The 20,509-nt window shown below is 38.0% G+C and overlaps 1 protein-coding gene across 10 annotated transcripts in view; it reads right to left on the bottom strand.

The window, feature by feature from the left end:
• Window positions 1-20,509, bottom strand: part of NRG3 (neuregulin 3) — a 1,051,311-nt gene that overhangs the window by 10,983 nt on the left and 1,019,819 nt on the right. For 3 of the 10 annotated variants that reach the window (XM_032312181.1, XM_032312182.1, XM_032312186.1), the window contains exons 7-8: window positions 5,822-5,955; window positions 1,198-1,371 (exon numbers count right to left, since the gene is read on the bottom strand). In XM_032312181.1, coding sequence (XP_032168072.1) covers window positions 1,198-1,371; window positions 5,822-5,955 — 308 coding nt within the window. The remainder of the gene's footprint in view (window positions 1-1,197; window positions 1,372-5,821; window positions 5,956-20,509) is intronic. The other 7 variants (XM_032312184.1, XM_032312188.1, XM_032312190.1 and 4 more) reach the window with 3 other exon arrangements.

Here is a 20,509-nt window from a genome sequence, read left to right as displayed (position 1 = left end):
AATGTCTTTCTGAAGAAATCTGTTGCTGGGTTTTGTCAGGGCATGGCTATATGCATGTCTTGCCAGAAACAAAAGGAAAAGGTAAGGCTCTGTGATGTATGTCTCCTACCTGCTTTGGCTCTCAGTTTGATACAGTCTGGAAAGATCATCCAGGCCAAAGCAGAATAAAAGCCGGGCCTGCCTTACCCAAAGTGATAAAAACCAAATTCAACAAGAACCTGGCTTGACTAAGGGAGCCGATTCCTGATATTTCTGGAATAAACCCTGATTGCATTGCTCTTGAAATTAATAGCTCTCTAACAGTTCCTTGACAATAAGTGCCAGACCTACTCTGCTTACTATGCGTCAGGTACAAGCCCTTTTATACATGTAATTTTTAAAAATCTGCCCCAAAACCCTGAGGAAGCTGGTATTATTTTGCCCAATCTGTACATGAGAAAACTTAAGTTCAGAAGATAAAATTTTTTTCAAAGATGCGATTTAAACTCCAGTCAGTTTAAGGAAGGGCTACCATGTTTGGGCAATTTATGCCAATTAGGTAAACTGGGGCTAAAATTCATCCTATTCTACTCACCATGCCGTGAGCCCTGTGAGGGTCTGCATCCACTCGTAAGAAAGGGCACCTTTTGCAGCCCTGATGTGCAAAGCCCATCTTTCCACACCTATACCACAAATGAACCTAGACATCTGAGTTCAGCAAATTGTACTTTGACAATATGCTGTCTACATTGATGGAGACAGTTTCAAGAACACTCTGGACAGAAGTAGACACTACATATAAATACATTAGAGGTTACTGTTGAGGGTAGTGCCCACAATATTGATTAGAGAATTGAGTAATTGTTTTTCAAACTTAAGAATGAAGGAACACGTTAGTCCTCCTAAGAAATCTCTCTTTTTCTTTTAAATCAAAGATGCATCCCCAGTTGTTTTAGCAACTATATAATATACTGCCTAGATAACTAGACACTGAGCTTGCTCCCTAGTTTTATTTTTCTGTCTCACATTTCCCTAATATCTATTTTCATTGTACCTATTCTTTTTAGTTTATCTTTTGTGGAACAAAGATCGAAGTGAGCATAAATAGACTATTAATGACAAAAATCAATGAAGAAAACCCTAAGGAACATAATAACTCAATTTAAAGTTTGAGCATTCATGACACCCTCCCTAAATTCCATTGTTTTTAAGACCTACCCTTGACAAGGTATCGTATCCTGGTCTGGGATCCTTGATTCCTCAAGTTGCTGATATGCTGGTCCCACGATGCCGCCCAGCCTACTTCTGGGTGAGGGGGGTGTTCTCCTGAAGGCATTCCTATGGAGCATACCACTCCTTTGCCCTGGGCTGCAGCAAGAGGAGAGATTCCTGCTGGGATGAAAGGAAACCAACAGATTGATCCTAGCAAGAACCTTATATATGGCCGCTCAAACTTCTCAAATGCTGCTCTTTACTCCAGACACTCACAGTTCTAGATTAGGCTCTCCAACCATGACTGCTAGCTAGGAGGAGACCAGAAGTTGTTGAATCCATTAACCCTTGCAGGAACAAAGTGAAGTTCTCACATTTCTGGCTTTCTAGTTTGCAGCACAGTGGACCAAAACAATCTCAGCTTTCCAGCCAAGGATAAGAGGTGGGCTTAAGGAATTGTCAAGCTCCTGATTCTCAGCTACCCTCATTATCCAGGATATAGTGGCTATCTAATAAAAATAAAAATGGCTTTGTTACTAGATACTGACAAAAACCAAACACAGGAACTCTGAAGGGATTCACGGGGAAAAGTTCACCGTGTTAGTGGTAGAATAAATAAGCCTCATTTGAGTTGGCATTCTCTCCCTAACATATGTGCTAAATTCCCAGTTCACGACCTCAAATTTTCATCAATCTTGAGAAACGAAATTGTTTTCTTTTGAATTTTCTTTTAATAAACATCTGATTATATGTTTTCCTTGACTCATACATCCAAATACACAAATAACCTTATGTGTTTAGATGCCATCACAGGCAAAAGGCATACGTGGGATGTATCTTAGGTGAGATTGAGATTCCTACATAGATCATGCTAACCAAAAGAGCTGGGCTTTTTATAAAAATCAGTTGCTGATTTGACTTGTTACCCATTCCATGTCCATTTCCATCTCCACCTCACTGAATGTACCCTGCAGCCATGAGGACTGGTAAGAACTCTGTTCCTATGTAGACAGTCCATGCGATGCCAGTTTATGTGGTCAGACTTGTTCTGCGGTGTTCAGATAACAAGTGAAGTTAGAATCTTTTGCTATAGCTTCATTTTACCCTAAAAATACCAATAAAGCCATATAGAGAAGGATGGAAACCATTTTCAAAATTTCAGCAAACTTACCAAGTTCTAAAAGGACCAGTCTCCCAAAGTAATTTAACCCATGTCACTATATTATCTGGACTTCTGGAACTTTCCCTCTTGGCAACACTAGTGTTATTTCTACTTGGTAGTTACAATGAAAAATAAAGCAAAACAAAACAAAACCTCAAATATTATTTAAGATCAGAGTTTGAGAACCTGACATTTGAGTAGATACTTTCCTGGTTTTGGCAAAGTGAATGATCAGATTTTACCTTCTTCAAACAGTATGTCCTACCTTGCAGCATAGTATACCTTCATTCTTTATCATAATATTTCTTGTATGTTGGCAATATGGGGCCTCTAGGTGGGTCACCAAGGCCACAAGTATAAAGAGTTCTCATAGCTGTTTTGTTGTTTTTTTTTTTTTTTTCCCCATCCCTCTAGCTTCTACCTGTATTATCCAGGAGCTTTTATGGAGTCTGTGGGGTACTCAGGCTTTGGTGCTAGAAGTAGCTGCATCTGGGGATGCATCTCAGGTCTGCATCTGGGGATGCATCTCAGGTCTGTACATTACTCACAGCATGATACTGAGGTAAGTATTTTTACCAGAGCCCTGAACAAGAGAGATGATACTCTAATTTGGGTCACTTTGGAGATTTTACTATTTACAAAGGTGCCTTCATTGTTTGAGAGGGGGAAAAAAGCCAACATGGGGTACTACTGTATGTCCAGGCAAGTAACAAGGGGAACTTTTCCTATCCTTGCAACTGAAGGGACAGGGGTGGGGGAGATTATCAGAATGGAGAGAGAAGGGGAGTTGTAAGGAAAGGACCACCTGGCAGGCACTGTGGCCCCCGGAAGTGGGACGAGGGATATAGCTGAGGCAAGCAGGGAGGAGGGCACAGAAAGTCCAGGACTTCGGTCTCCCCCCATCCTTCCATCTCCTGCCTGTGCTTTGAATTGACAGCAGACAAGAGAGCCTGCCGCTCTTTCAGTGTACATGGCAAGGCAGAGAAAAGTAAAAACTTAATATGGGGAGGAGAGGTGCCAAAGGAAGGTATTCAGATCATGCTTCAGTATCTTCATAGGACTACTTTAGGGCTAAAAGAGAGAGAGTATGCATGGAGCCTGACTGGGAATAGGGGCTCAGTGCAATGAGTTCCCCTGACTCCTCCTCCACACCTGACAACTTGAAGGCTCATGGTAATCACTGAAAACCCTGGTCTTATTTCATTCTAAAAACCTCCCATATGTGCTGTCTCTAAGAGAGTTATATTGCTAAAATGTAATAAGTATGACATAACATAATAGATTTTTTCTTTAAAAAGCAAGAGGATTGTTTTCCCTTTGAACTAAACATGAGAAATAATGGCTTTGAATTAATAGCTTTGTTGTAATGAGTTACCCAAGTAAGTCATGTTTGCAGTGCAAAAAAAGGAAATTAATTATTCATAGCTAGCCAAACTGTCACAACAACAGAGTCTTCCAGTATGAACTAGTGACCCATCTGCAAAAACAGTTCTACACCTACTGATCAATCAGCTATTCAAGCCTTCTAACCCCATGGCATTCGGGAAGTTATGGAGCAGTTTGCAGGATATATAAATCAGTAACCAGGTTATCAATCATGAAAACGCTTAAGTCTACTACATGTTTTACAAAACAAAAGCCATGATATATTAAACTATAATTTCCAAAGTTCTAAAAGCACTTTATAAATCAACGCTTGCCTGTCTATCAGGACACAATGTATGCCAACAAATACTGCAGTGTCATTGAACCAAACAAAAGGGAAGATCTCTGAAAAATGTTCTTATTTAATTTGTAAGTGGTTCCCAGGAACATAGGAGAAGCCAAATTTAAGAGGGGGGGATCTCAATGGACAAGGAATAGGGTAGGTATTTGCAGCTCAAATACATTAGAAATTGTCATTCTTTTTTATTTTAACTTTAAAACATTGATGGTATAATATAGTCCTAGAGTAATATTATATATAATTATTTTACTCGACTGGATGGGACACCACTTCAACATGTATTATAATCAGCAGGAGAAAATGCTATTTTGGAGAAAATATCCATCTTATAAAAGGCTGGTAATTTTGGACTTATTTCCCTAATTAAAGAATTTCCATTAGATCCAGTGAACTCAAATGTTTTTTTAACAAGGAAATATCTATAAATGCCTCAAATGATATAACCCCAAACTGGCAGTTAATAACTAAAGCAGTAATCCAACAGCCAAGTGTATTTCAATTCCAACTTGAAAAAATTTAAACCATTAAAAAAAAAAAAACTTATCAAACCTTTGGTATCTCAGTCTCTACTCATGTAGAACGAGGAAAAAAAAATCCCCAACCCATAATGAGGATTAGTATACAGAGAGACTGAAAACCTCCCAGTAAATGTGGTCAGCATTAAGAAAATCCTTTTTTAGGGGACTCATTGAGAGTCAAGGAAGGTTTTCAAAACATTGCCTAGGTATATGAAAACCAACGATATTTATCTGTCATTGTTGGGGACAACTGGCTGTTTTTTTAAGTTTTTTTTTTTTTTTAAGTATAGATGATATGCAATGTTACATTCGTTTCAGAGATGCAATATAATGATTCTACGATGCTCGATTCTAGATGATTCTAGATGTCACATAAGTGACAACTATTATTTTGTACCTTCTCCTTTTTTGAAATTTTAATCCTTTCATATACATATATTTATATTCACGTATTTAATTTTATAATATGGTACTTCTCACTAAGAAAGGGAAGCTTAAATCACTGCACAACTTCCACAAAGACTTAGGATATTACATTCAGATGCACATAAACAGAGCATCAGTCCCAAACTTTGGCACTTGGTTTAGAAAAAAGACTGCATTTTCGGAGTTTCAGATTTTTGTATATGAAACGCAGCATGTGATTATAAGATGCTAAAAAACCTGCTTGGCCTCAGAATGTTAGGACATTTATAAGATAACCTTAATTTTTGGCTCTCTCCCCCAAAGAACCAATTTCTATGGGCAGCTTGGAAAAGAGTGCCACCCTATTCAAAACAGATCTTATAAACCCAAGGAGAAGACCTGCGAAGCTTCCTCCCCCTGAAAAGTTTTCTTTGTGTAAGAACCATGTTGGAAGACCTGGAGCATGTCAGATCAGCTGCCTAGGGAAGAATTAGTCATTAAATTTGCAGACGGTGATAAGGCAGGCTAGGAAAAATCATGTTTTTAATGGTTTTTCAGAATGCAATTGTTTCATTCACTGGTCTGTGTCTGCAACTTTGATGGGTGTTGTTAATAGTTCCTCCAGCTTCTTACAAGGGCATGGCTGCCTGCTGTTAGCTTTGGTTTACTTGCTGTGAGCTGCTTGAGCATCCACTCCTTAGAGAAATACATGGGAAGCAAAAACAATCGTTTCTCCTGAATCAAGTTGCCATTCATTGGCATGTGTTGTCCAACATCAGACACAGTATGAACGTGCCCATCCCCACCATGTGTAGCTACCTGTACCTGTGGTGTTTGACAGACTGGCTTCCTCTGTCAGGAGAAGGGACCTCTGGGAATGACTGAGGGCTGGCAAAACTTGACTCCATCATTTTCTCCAATGCAGTCACAGGATGCCTTTCCGCCTTTGAATACTGTGGAAAACCACATGCACAGAGTTGAGCTGGAGAATGAGTTATGAGAGGCGGACCTATACTACTGCAGCTAGATATCAGAAGTTACTGAACTGAACTTGCCAGTATTTTGTCCAATGGTCCCCTGATCAGGAGAATGATAGAGACATCATTGGCATCCCATTTCTCACATAGTGAGTATGGTCTCCATCCTCCCCCCACACTCTGCTCAGATAAGGTCCATCCACGAGCGTTCTTCACTTTAGAATTTTAAGAATGTCTTCTCATTTCAATCTACACCCATGGCACACTGTGCCTGACAGGCAAAAACACAAGTATTTTTTATTCGATATACATTTTATACACACAAAAAATTAATTAGTAGTTGGATTACAAATAGCAGGGGTTCAATAAATAGTGACTGAATGAACCTCCGAACATTCTCAGAATTATAAGGATATTGATTCAGAGTACCTGCTCTCAGGTCTCCATCATTACCTCCTTCAGCCTTTGCCAAGTAATTACTGGACTTAATAAGAGAAATTTGTGGGCATTTCACTCTTTATACCTACTAAGTCTCAGTTTCATCTTTGACTGTGGTATCTTACAAGGCTCAGGAGCCTTTGGGAAAGGTCTATAGAGATGACACATTAAGAAAAACTTTGCCCTAGAGGACATGAACAGACATTTCTGCAAAGAAGACATCCAGATGGCCAACAGACACATGAAAAAGTGCTCCATATCACTCGGCATCAGGGAAATACAAATCAAAACCACAATGAGGTATCACCTCACACCAATCAGAATGGCTAAAATCAACAAGTCAGGAAATGACAGATGCTGGCAAGGATGCGGAGAAAGGGGAACCCTCCTACACTGTTGGTGGGAATGCAAGCTGGTGCAGCCACTCTGGAAAACAGCATGGAGGTTCCTCAAAATGTTGAAAATAGAACTGCCCTATGACCCAGCAATTGCACTATTGGGTATTTACCCTAAAGATACAAACATAGTGATCCAAAGGGGCACATGCACCCTAATGTTTATAGCAGCAATGTCCACAATAGCCAAACTATGGAAAGAACCTAGATGTCCATCAACAGATGAATGGATCAAGAAGATGTGGTATATATACACAATGGAATACTATGCAGCCATCAAAAGAAATGAAATCTTGCCATTTGCGACAACATGGATGGAACTAGAGCGTATCATGCTTAGTGAAATAAGTCAAGCAGAGAAAGACAACTATCATATGATCTCCCTGATATGAGGAAGTGGTGATGCAACATGGGGGTTTAAGTGGGTAGGAGAAGAATAAATGAAACAAGATGGGATTGGGAGGGAGACAAGCCATAAGTGACTCTTAATCTCACAAAACAAACTGAGGGTTGCTGGGGGGAGGGGGTTTGGGAGAAGGGGGTGGGATTATGGACATTGGGGAGGGTATGTGCTTTGGTGAGTGCTGTGAAGTGTGTAAACCTGGTGATTCACAGACCTGTACCCCTGGGGATAAAAATATATGTTTATAAAAAATAAAAAATTAAAAAAGAAAAAAAGAAAAACTTTGCCCTAAGGGAAATATCGCATGGCATCTCAACCAGGCAGCACATTGTCCACTTTAATCTTCCCGGGACACACAACTCTTGAACAGCAGCAAGTGTTAGCAGGTTTCTCTTCCAGAAACTCCAGATTAAAAACTACCCTGAGAAATGACAATTTTAGAATGCTAACCAAGCCAGAGAAAATTTTGAAATATTGATATTCATACTAATGTATGAACATGAATTTTACAGAACAATGAAGACAGATGTGCAATATACATATGAAAAGGTATACAACTGCATTCATTATAAAGGGATAAAAATCAGAATAGAGAAAATTAAGTTTCAAGAAGCTCTAGTAAAGTTACAGATACAAGAAAATTAGAGTTAGTACTAATATGTTGGGGTATAAATGGCCAGTAAGTTTCAAAATGTTAAATATACACACTCTTTGATCCAGAATGTTACTTCTAGGACTTACCATCATCAATATGATTGTAAAAATTCAAAATAATGTCATCACTAGAATGTATCAGTGATACAATTTTTAATAACAAAACAGAAGATAAAAATAAAACAAAACCAACTGGACACAATAGAAATATCCACAAATAAAAACTACACAAACATTGAAAAGAAGTATGTATAATATTGCATAAATAAGGAAAATGAAGTAAACAGATATACATATATTGCAAGTGTGTATATGTGTATATACATATATTTAGCTTTATGTATGCATATACACACATATATATAAATTTTGTATGTACAAGTACCTACACATTTCTGTGTGTGCACTTGTGTTGTGTGTTTCCCAGGCAACCCCACAGGATGCAGATTAAAAAAAAAAAAACAATTAACTGGATGTTCTCTTTGCGGAAAGTGTATCAATGGTTACAGGCTATTGAGATTAGGCAAAATGTCAAGGTTATGTAACACCTTAAGGTAGCAATCTCTACTCTTATCTTCTTAAGTACTTCCAAAATAAACCACATGGAGCAGTCATAACCATTTCTTCAATCACAATCTCAGTTCTACAAAATGGACTCAAAGAATCAGGTCAGACTTTTTGCAAAATGGAGTAAATTGACACAGAAAAAGAAAAAGAAGATAAGGAGATGATTTAGAAAAAGTGGCTATTTTTAATAACCCAAAACTACAAAGATCCAAAAAATGATGTAAATACCTTCATGTGTGCTTTTTTATCGATGAATTAAAGTTAATTACTACAACCCATCCATGGGAAAAGTGCATTGAATAGACATGTAACTGGAATATAATCAACATTCTAACTTTCAATCTGAACTTCAGATTCTATTAATAGACCAACTAGGGATTTGTTTGTTTTTTAATCTAATAAATTGTTTCAGAAGACAAACTTGGATGCCTGGAATTCTCAGCTACAGGAACAAGTGAGATGATCTGGAGACGTCTGTGGCAAATGGGAGGAGGTAAGCATGTGCTCCTATAGAGAGGTCTATGGGAACAACATCTGCTAGGCTTTTCTGGACCATCTATAATTTCTAAAGAAATCACTGAATCATTAAAAGTCAATAAGCCATTTTTTTTTTTAAGTAATGTATGTCAAATAGCCTAATTATGTGTTGGGGCCATTAGTTCAGAATCTGTGCTTTTGGTGGGGGGGGGATACCAAGCACTTTTTACTTTTATTTTAATTCTAGTGTAGTTAAAATAGTGTTATATTAGTTTCAGATGTGCAATATAATGATCTAACTGTTCCATGCATCAATATATTGTGCTCTTAATCCCCATCATCATCATCATTTCACCTATTCCCTTACATACTTCCCCATTAGTAACCATCTGTTTGTTCTCTATAGTTAAGAGTCTGTTTTTTGGTTTATCTCTCTCTATTTTTTTTCTTTGTTCATTTGTTTTATTTCTTAAATGCCACATTTGAGTGAGATTTTATGGTACTTGTCTTGCTGTGACTTATTTCATTTAGCATTATGCTCTCTAGCTCCATCCATGTTGTTGCAAATGGTAAGAGTTAATTCTGTCTTATGATTGAATAATAATCCTGTATATGTATCTATATTTCTATCTATCTCCATATCTATCTATCTCCCATATCTTCTTTATCCACTCATCTATCAATGGATGCTTAGGCTGCTTCCATAATTTGGTTATTGTAAATAATGCTGCAATCAACATATGAGGTGCATATAAACTTTGCTTCAAATGAGAGTTTTGATCCTGAAAGCTAAAAGATTTTGTTCAAAATCCTGGATAAAAATTTTGGGTAAAATCAACCTCTGTTTTTTTTCTGGTTATTCATAGTGTCTATAATAGATACTATGTTCTAAATCTCTTCTTTCAAAATGTTTTCATTGTTGTTATACAGTTGCTTTCAATTCTATTGTTTTGGTCAATTAACACAAATTTATTTTCAAATTGTCTTATTTTGGATTTTGCCTGTCTCTCACAAACTTTATAAGAATCATTTTCATTTCAGTGGCAGCATTTAACACGAGATTCAGGTTTAAGTTGCTGTATTCCTATCCAGGATTGACTGAGAAAAAAACAGACAAACAAAAGACACTAGTAGATTTTAAAGCCTTTGGCATCTATAGTCACAGCAAATATTGAATTAAACCCATTGCTAACCAGATTAACATAAAATCTACGCTAAACATCTGTTTACTTTAGGATTACACAATGTATATCTCTACCTTTAAAAAATTATAAGGCATTCTAGTATATATATCTCTATATCATATATATATAGAGAGAGAGAGAGAGAGAGACATAAAGTAAGAACCAAACCTGACTCAGATACCACAGAAAAGTTGGGATGATAGACATAGAATTTAAAATAAACACAAACTTTTAGTTCCTTTATTTCTCCAGAAAGGGATTTTATTTCTCCAGACAATTGAAATAAAAAAAGCTATTAATGAGGTACAATAAAAAATGGAGGCTCTTACTGCAAGGATAAATGAACCAGAAGAGAGAATTAGTGATAAAGAACATGAAATGATGGAGAATAAAGAAGCTGAGAAAAAGAGAGATAAACAACTACTGGACAACGAGGGGAGAATTCGAGAGAATAAGTGATAACATAAGACAAAATAATATTAGAATTGGGATCCCAGAAGAAGAAGAAAGAGAGGGGCACAAGGTATACTGGATCAAATTATAATAGAGAACTTCCCTAATTTGGTGAGGTGAGCAAGTATCAAAATTCAGGAGGCACAGATAACCCACCTCAAAATTAAAAAAAAAAAAAAAAATGAGGTCAACACCCCATCATCTAATAGAAAAACTTACAAGTCTCAGTGACAAAGAGAAAATCCTGAAAGCAGCTCAGGACAAGAGTTTTGTAACATACAATAGTAGAATATTAGATTGGTGGCAGATCTATCCACAGAGACCTGACAGGCCAGAGAGGAGTGGCATGATATATTCAGAGCACTAAACAAGAAAAATATGCAGCCAAGAATACTATAACCAGCTAGGCTCCTACTGAAAATAGAAGGAGACAGAAAAAGCTTCCAGGACAAACAAAAACTAAAAGAATTTGCAAACACCAGAACAGTCCTGAAGAACATATTGAAAGGGGTCCTATAAGCAAAGAGAGAGCCTAAAAGTAACAGACCAGAAAGGAACAGAGAAAATATATAGTAACTGTTACCTTACAGTCAATACAATGGCATGGAATTCATATCTTTCAGTAGTTATCCTGAATGTAAATGGGCTAAATGCCCTAATCAAAGGGCATAGGGTATCAGAATGGATAAAAACAAAACAAAACAAAACAAAAAACCCCCCAAAAAAAAACAAAAATAAAAAGACCTATTGATATGCTATCTACAAGAAACTCATTTTAGACCCAAAGATACCTCCAGATTAAAAGGGGGTGGAAAATATCTTACCATGCTAATGGACATCAGAAAAAGCTGGGGTGACAATCCTTGTATCAAATAAATTGTATTTTAAGCCAAAGACTATAATAAGTGATGAGGAAGGACACTATATAATATTTAAAGATTCTGTCCAACAGTAAGATCTAACCATTTTAAATACCTATGCCCCTAATGGGAGCAGCCAATTATATAAGCCAATTAATAACAAAAGGAACACATAGACAATAATACAGTAATAGTAGGGGACTTTAACACCCCCCTCACTGAAATAGATCATCTAAGCAAAAGATCAACAAGGAAATAAAGGCTTTTAATGGCACACTGGACCAAATGGATGTATCAGATATATTCAGAACATTCCATCCCAAAACAACAGAATACACATTCTTCTCTAGTGCACATGGAACATTCTCCAGAATAGATCACATCCTGGGTCACAAATCAGGTCTCAACCAGTACCAAAAGACTGGGATCATTTCCTGCATACTTTCAGACCACAATGCTCTGAAGCTAGAACTCAACCACCAGAGAAAAGTTTGAAAGAACTCAAATATAGGGAGGCTAAAAAGCATCTTACTAAAGAATCAATGGGTCAACTGGAAAATTAAAGAAGAATTTTAAAAATTCCTGGAAACAAATAAAAATGAAAACACAACTGTTCAAAATCTTTGGGATACAGCAAAGGGGGTCCTGAGAGTAAAGTATATAGTGATACAAGCCTTTCTCAAGAAAGTTCTCAAATACACAAACTAACCCTCCACCTAAAGGAGCTGAGAAAGAAAAGCAAATAAAACTTAAACCCAGCAGAAGAGAAATAATAAAGACCAGAGCAGAGATCAATGAAATAGAAACCAAAAGAATAGTATAACAGATCAAAGAAATCAGGAGCTGCTTCTTTGAAAGAATTAATAAGACTGATAAGCCCCTGGCCAGACTTATTCAAAGGAAAAGAAAAAGGACCCAAACTTAATAAAATCATGAATGAAAGAGGAGCGGTCACAACCAACACCAAAGAAATACAAACAATTAGAAGAACTTATTGTGAACCAGCAAATTAGACAATCTGGAAGAAATGGATGCATTCCTAGAGAATAGTTTACCTAGAGGTAAACTACCAAAACTGAATCAGGAAGAAATAGAAAACTTGAACACACCCATAACCACTAAGGAGATTGAAGTAGTCATCAAAAATTGCCCAACAAAGAAGTGCTCAGGCCCTGATGGCTTCCCAAGAGAATTCTACCAAACATTTAAAGAAGAATTAATACCTGTTCTCCTGAAACGATTCCAAAGATGGAAATGAAAGGAAAACTTCCAAACTCATTTTGTGAAGCCAGCATTACCTTGATCCCCAAACCAGACAAAGACCCCATGAAAAAGGAGAATTGCAGACTAATATCCTTGATGAACACGGATGCAAAAATTCTCACCAAAATACTAACCAGTAGGATCCAACAGTACATTAAAAGGATTATTCACCAGGACCAAGTGGGATTTATTCCTGGGCTGCAAGTTTGGTTCAACATCCACAAGTCAATCAATGAGATACAATACATTAATAAAAGAACAAGAACCATATGATACTCTCAATAGATGCTAGAAAAGCATTTGACAACATACAGCACCATTTCTTGATCAAAACTCTTCACAATGGGTAGGGATAGGGGATACCTACACCTCAATATTATCAAAGCCATCTATGAAAAACCTAGAGCAAATATCATTCTCAATGGGGAAAAACAGAGAGCTTTTCCCCTAAGGTCCAGAACACAGCAGGGCTGTCCACTATCACCGCTGTTACTCAACCTAGTACTAGAAGTCCTAGCACAAAAATAAATAAAAGGCATCTGAATCAGTGAAGAAGAAGTCACTCTTCATTTTTTGCAGATGATATGATACTTTACGTGGGAAACCCAAAAGACTGCACTCCAAAACTGTGAGAACTCATACAGAAATCCAGTAAAATGTCAGGATATAAAATCATTGCACAGAAATCAGTTGCATTTCTATACACCAACAGCAAGACAGAAGAAAGAGAAATTAAGGAACTGATCCTATTTATAATTGCACCCCAGACCATCAGATACCTAGGAATAAATCCAACGAAAGAGGCACAGAATCTGTACTCGGAAACTACAGAATACACATGAAAGAAATTGAGGAAAACTTTACCAAGAAATGGAAAAATGTTCCATGCTCATGGATTGGAAGAACAAATATTGTGAAAATGTCTATGTTACCTACAGCATACTATACATTTAATGCAATCCTTATCAAAATACTATCAACTTTCTTTAAAGAAATGGAACAAATAATCCTAAAATTTATATGGAACCAGGAAAGACCCCAAATAGCCAGAGGAATGTTGAAAAAGAAAACCAAAGTTGGCGGCATCACAATTCCAGACTTCAAGCTCCATTACAAATCTGTCATCATCAAGACAATATAGTATTGGCACAAAAACAGACACATAGATCAATGGAACAGAATAGATAGCCCAGCTCTGTGGTCAACTAATTTTTGACAAAGCAGGAAAGATCGTCCAGTGGAAAAAGTCTCTTCAACAAATGGTGTTGGTAAAATTGGACAGGCACATGCAGAAGAATGAAATGGACCATTTCCTTACACCACACACAGAAATAGACTCAAAATGGATGAAAGACATCAATGTGAGACAGGAAGCCATCAAAATCCTTGAGAAGAACATAGGCAGCAACCTCTTTGACCTCAGCCACAGCAACTTCTTCCTAGAAAGATCGCCATAGACAAGTGAAGCAAGAGCAAAAATGAACTATTGGGACTTCATCAAGATCAAAAGCTTTTGCACAGCAAAGGAAGCAGTCAACAAAACCAAAAGAGAGCCAACAGAATGGGAGAAGATATTTGCAAATGACATATCAGATAAAGAGCTAGTATCCAAAATCTATAAAGAACTTATCAAACTCAATAGCCAAAAAACAAATAAGCCAATCAAGACATGGACAGAGTACCTGAACAGACATTTCTGCAAAGAAGACATCCAAATGGCCAACAGACACAGGGAAAAGTGCTCCACATCACTCAGCATCAGGGAAATACAAATCAAAAACCACTGTGAGAGGGCGCCTGGGTGGCTCAGTGGGTTAAGCCACTGCCTTCGGCTCAGGTCATGATCTCAGGGTCCTGGGATCGAGTCCCGCATCGGGCTCTCTGCTCAGCAGGGAGCCTGCTTCATCCTCTCTCTCTCTCTGCCTGCCTCTCTGCCTACTTATGATCTCTCTCTGTCAAATAAATAAATAAAATCTTAAAAAACAAAAAACAAAAAACACCACTGTGAGATATCACCTCACACCAGTCAGGAATAGCTAACATTAACCAGCCAGGAAATGACAGTGTTGTGAGGATGCAGAAATAGGGGAATTCTCCTATACTGCTGGTGGGAATGCTGGCTGGTTCAGCCACTCTGGAAAACGGTATGGAGATTCCTCAAAAAGTTGAAAATAGAGCTACCCTATGACCCAGAAATTGCATTACTGGGTATTTACCCTAAAGATAAAAATGGAGTGATCCGAAGGGGCATGTGTACCCGAATGTTTATAGCACCAATGTCCACAATAGCCAAACTATGGAAAGAGCCTAGATGTCCACCAACAGATGAATGGATAAAAAAGATGTGATATATATATATATATATATATATATATATATATATATATATATATATATGTATACACACACACATACACATATACACACACAATGGAATACTATGCAGCCATCAAAAACCCAAAATCTTGCCAATTGCAATGACATGGATGGAACTAGAGGGTATTATGCTAAGTGAAATAAGTCAATCAGACAAAGACAATTATCATAAAATCTCACTGATATGAGGAATTTGAGAAACAGGACAGAGGATCATATGGGAAGGGAGGGAAAAATGAAACAAGACGAAACCAGAGAGGGAGACAAACCATAAGAGACTCTTAACTGCAGGAAACATAATGAGGTTTGTGGGAGGGACGGGGGTGGGAGGGTATAGGCTGGCTGGGTGTTGGACGTTAGAGAGGGTATGTGCTATGGTGAGAAAATTAAATACAAAATTGCGTTAGGTAATCAAAGCAATGATTAGAGATCAATTAATAACATTAAATTCTTATATTTGAAAAGAAGAAATACCTAAAATCGATGATGTAAATTTCTACCTTAGGAAACTAGAAAAAAGAATAATTTAAAACTGAAATAAATAAGAGAAATAATAAACTTTAGAGAATTAATAAAATTGAAAACAGGAAAAGAACAAAGAAAATCAACAAAAGCAAAGCTGATGATTTGAAATAATCAATAACATTGATAAATCCCTGGTCAGGCTAATCCAGAATTAAAAAAAAAAAAAAAAAAAAAAAGAAGAAGAAGAGATTATCGATAACAGAAGTGAAAGAGGCCATCACTACTACTCCCAGGGACAGAAAATGAGAGGCCATCACTACTACTCCCATGGACAGAAAATGATTAATAAAGGAACACTGAATAACTGTTATGCCCTCAAATTTGATATATTAGCTGAAATGGACCAGTTTCTTGAAAGACACATGTCATCAAAGTTCATGCAAGAGGAACTAGGTAAACATAATCACTCTATATCTATTAAAGAAACCTACCTATTGATAAAATAAGTATCATTTTGGAGATGTGGAGATTGTAGGCAGGAATACAAATTCTGCTAAAAGAAACTGACTCTAATATAAATATATGAAAGGCCACTAGTGGGAGGTAGGGAACAAGGCCATGCTGTCCTAAGTAACTTTGGAAATGAGTGGAATCTGTAGACTAAAGGCAAAAGTACTGCACATAAACACTATTTGGCTGATAGATATATCTTTGATCTATCTGCTGAGAGGGCTTAGAAGCAACGACATACTCAGTAAAAACCTCCAGAAAACCTATCCTGAACTGACAAAGTATGTCAAAGTGACACGGGGACTAACTGAAAGAGCTACCAATGGCCATAGCTGAAAGAGGTTGCTATAAAATAAGAAGAAAGTATTTATTGAACTGTAACTTGAAGTATAAAATAAGTATCCATGAATTCATACTCTTAAATGATGGAATTAATAAATAAATGAGGAACAAGAGATAAACTCTTTGCAGTTGCATTCCAAATCACGTCGTAGATACTCTGCCTTTACAAAGGGAGAGCATAACTCCCTACTACTTAAGTGTGGGTTATACAGAGGCACTTCCTTTCAAAAGAACTCTATAGAAAGGAAGGGAAGAGTAAGGTCACAGTGGAGACACCTAACAATTACTACCTCAGGTGACAAAGTAATCATCAATAGTGCTAAATCATATTGATATGATTCTCTTCATTCTCTTTCTCCCCAAACCCCATTACCCCAGCCTAATCATGAGAAAATCATCAGACTAATTCCAGCAGTGGAACATTCTACATGATACTTGACCACTACTCCTAAAAACTGTCAGAGCCACTAAAACAAGGAAAATCTGAAAATCTGTCACAGCCAAGAGGACATACGAGAACCAAATGTAATGTGGTATCCTGGAGGGAATGTTGGAAAAGAAGCAATTAGATAGAAACTGAGGACCCTTGAATTAACTCGATGTGAGTTAGTAACAAGCTATCACTATGGGTTCATAAATTTTAACAAATGTACGATGTTAATATACGACGGTATTAGGAAAAACTGAGTGCATATGGGAATTCATCATACTAGTTTTTCTGTAAATCTAAAACTGCCTTAAAAAAATAGTCTAATTAAAAAAAAAAAAAAGAAAAAAGATACAAATCCAAAAAAAAAAGAAGCAGAAAAAAAAGGAGGAGGAGGAGGACCAGAGGAATTTAGAGACTAATGATAGAGTTCAGTCTCTTTTTTTCAGCTGTAGGCCTCAAGGTATAGAACCCATTCAGCAAACAGTCCACAACAAAACTCCTTAAAGGCAGCTTAACTGAGCATGATTATAGCCTTTGTACATGTTTATGCTCTATGCTGAAAACATTTTTTTTTTTTTTAAAGATCACAAGTAAGCAGAGAGGCAGAGAGAGAGAGGAGGAAGCAGGCTCCTTGCTGAGCAGAGAGCCTGATGTGGGACTCGATCCCAGGACCCTGAGATCATGACCCCAGCCAAAGGCAGAGGCTTTAATGGGCTGAGCCACACAGGCGCCCCTGCTGAAAACATTTTTTATGGTTCCTTCCAAAATGTATACACTTCCATCCCTGGGAGGAGTGACGGTCTGCATGATTTTATCCATGAGATAATATCTCCAGGAAAGCTGCCCGTCTGGCCCTTTCCATAAACATTTTTGTACACTACTACAAATTATAGTAGTTGACTCCATATTCTTTGCTTGTACTCATACAGATCTTGACTTTTTGTGTATGTACGTTTTGTTAAAACCTCATTTAGTATAATGTACAAAATGCCACTTTAATACTTACTAAGGAGATGTCCTGGGCCATTCACTGGTCCTTTCAACATGAGTAGAGCAGATTTCCTATTTAACACCCACAGAGGCCCTGGTCAGTACCATTATCTCTTGGGGAAGCCCTCATCACAACTGGCTTTCCCGAAAGCCTGCCTTGTGGGGGGGCTCCTGGGTGCTGAGGACCTCCACTGTTGTTTGCACCATCACTTGCCTTGCTCCTAACACATTGTTGATGGTGCACCGAAATCAAAAGACCTGTCAAATGAAGCAGGCTCACGTTGGAAGTAGAGCGCTGATGCTGTTTCCAGGTCTGCCCGATGCACGCAGCAGGAGTCAGAAGGTTAAATGAAAGCATGTCTGTGTTGGAAAGCAATGATGGCAGAGCTGATAATCACCTGGTCTGGAAACCCAGGCAATAAAGGCAGGAAGGAGGATACTTTTAAAGGGTTTTAAATGTCTCTTTCTCTGCATTGCTCCCAGCTCCTCTGTGTCTGTGTCAAAATGTTCTTTACTGGATGTCTGACTTAGGAGCCCAGAGTGTGGTGAAAATGAGTGGTTATGGCATATTTTATTTTATTTTTATTTTTTTAATTATTATTATTTTTTATTTTTTTATTTTTTTATTTTTTAGGTTATGGCATATTTTAAAGCATGATTTCTGATGCAAGTAATGAAACACAATTTGACCTCTGCTGCTGTTAAGAAATTCTGTACCACATTCCACACAGGAAGAGCTATGCCATTTGCAGTCAAACATCAGCCCATTTCCCTGGAAGCAATATACCCTTTCTACACACGGGCTATAGCGAGCTCTCCTCCTCACTCCCAGCCCCTATGACCCATGTTCTCACCTCACCCATGTGCCCCTTTCAGCCAGGGCGACTGAGCACATGCCATCATTCCCTCTTCGGAGAGAATTCTTTGCTCTTCTTATATTGTCAGGTCAGCTTCCAGACCTGCTTTCCATAAGCTCTAACAGGGCTGTTCACTATTGACGGGAGGCCTTGGCCAAATTCATTTGTGGGGTCATTGGATTAATCTCTCTCACCTACAGCAATCAGTAAGCTCCTTGAAAGTAAGGACACTGTCATTTTGGTTCATCAGTATATCCCTGGTGCTTATTGCTGTGTCTGGTCCTTACCAAATATTTAGTATCTATTCGAATAGATGAATCTATGAATCTATAGTGAATCAGTAAGTTAGAACTTGATATATATAAAACAAGATGTCAAGTTTTAAGCTAGAACTATTCAAAGTTAACACTGATTCATGCTATAAAGAAATTACCTCTTCTGACCAACCCCCTTACAACTATCTGGCGAACTTCGACCCCATTCCCAAGACTCAGCTCGTCTGTTACTGACTTTGGGCAGGATTGCTAATCCCCCAGACCATCCTAGATGTCCTTTTCCATTCCCAGATAGCTTTGTGACTTCACGTATCTACATTAAAGAACAAGTGCTGTATATGCTTCCATACTTGTTTCCACCGTGAGCCTGTGAGCGCCCCAAGGTCAGGCTCCATCTCTTCTGTTTGTACTTTGTCAGATCTTCTTACAGTGCCCAGCATAGAGAAGTGTTCAGTAAGTATTACAGAATAAATGGATGCCTCTTTCTTCCAGTTATCAAGGTTGTATTAGGCATTAAATTCTGCGGACTCTCCTAATGCATGCAAATATTATCTTTCAGTTCTTCCTCATCGAACGTTAACTCCCATAAACCTACCTTTCCTGAGAGGGTTCTTGAAAAAATTTTATTCCCTTACTTCTCACTTAGGTGTAATTTCTTTCGATTTTAAGAGAAAAGGGATCATCTCTCTTTTAACACCTTCTCTTTCTGATCCCTGAATCAGGCTGAGAAGTGTCATTCAGTCCAGAGGTTATAATGCTCACTCCAGCTCTCTCTCTAACCTGGGACACAGTAAATGAGGTCAATTCATCTGAGTCACAAACAGGTCATCTGTAAATGACAGCAAAGCACTAGATGCTTCCACAGCAATTGAAGGTCTAGTTCTGCTGCCTCCCAGTCAAGTATTTCCAGGGTATCATGTTGCTTCGCTGGACTAGGTGTTTCACATCTTGTTAAATGACTGTAAAGTGAAACCCTTCCCCATGAATGTTTAATGGACTTAAGGGAATGCCAGACGCAGACAATTCATTTGTTAAACACTGCAGTTTGCAAAGAATTTCAAGTAGCTAACCTGGGCTTCACGATAAAATAAAGGCAGATTTGCCTGATAGGGTGTCGAGCAGGAAATTTTCCCTCCCAAGGATCAGGCTGTAAGTGGATAACCCATCACCTTCTGTGTAGTAGAAGTAATGATAGAACTCCTAGGCTGGGCATTCAGAGTTTCCTAATGGACACACTATGCAACTTGAGCTTGGACTCTGAATTTCCTCACTACTCTGGACATTTGGGAAGGATAATTTTCTGTTGCAGGGGAGGGCTAGCCTGTGGAATAGGTACCATCACTTCTGCCCTCCTCTGCTCATGGATGCCTCTCCAGTTAGAACATCTGAAGTCTCTCCAGACTTTGCCAAAAGTTCTCTGGGGCAACAGTGCCCCCTGTTGAAGCACTGCGATATAAAGATGTGAGTTTGGCTTTCTGCTATCAGAGAGAAGCTTTCTCAAGTCTTGAGTCCCATTTCCCTCTTCTGCACATAGTGGGTATAAATTAAGTCGTCGTTGTTAGGACAAAATGAGGCGATGTATTTATATCAT

Source organism: Mustela erminea, chromosome 14, assembly GCF_009829155.1.
Source record: "Mustela erminea isolate mMusErm1 chromosome 14, mMusErm1.Pri, whole genome shotgun sequence".
Classification (NCBI taxonomy): Eukaryota; Metazoa; Chordata; class Mammalia; order Carnivora; family Mustelidae; genus Mustela; species Mustela erminea.
The sequence above is the reverse complement of the archived record's forward strand: the minus strand, read 5'-3'. Positions and strand labels throughout refer to the sequence as shown.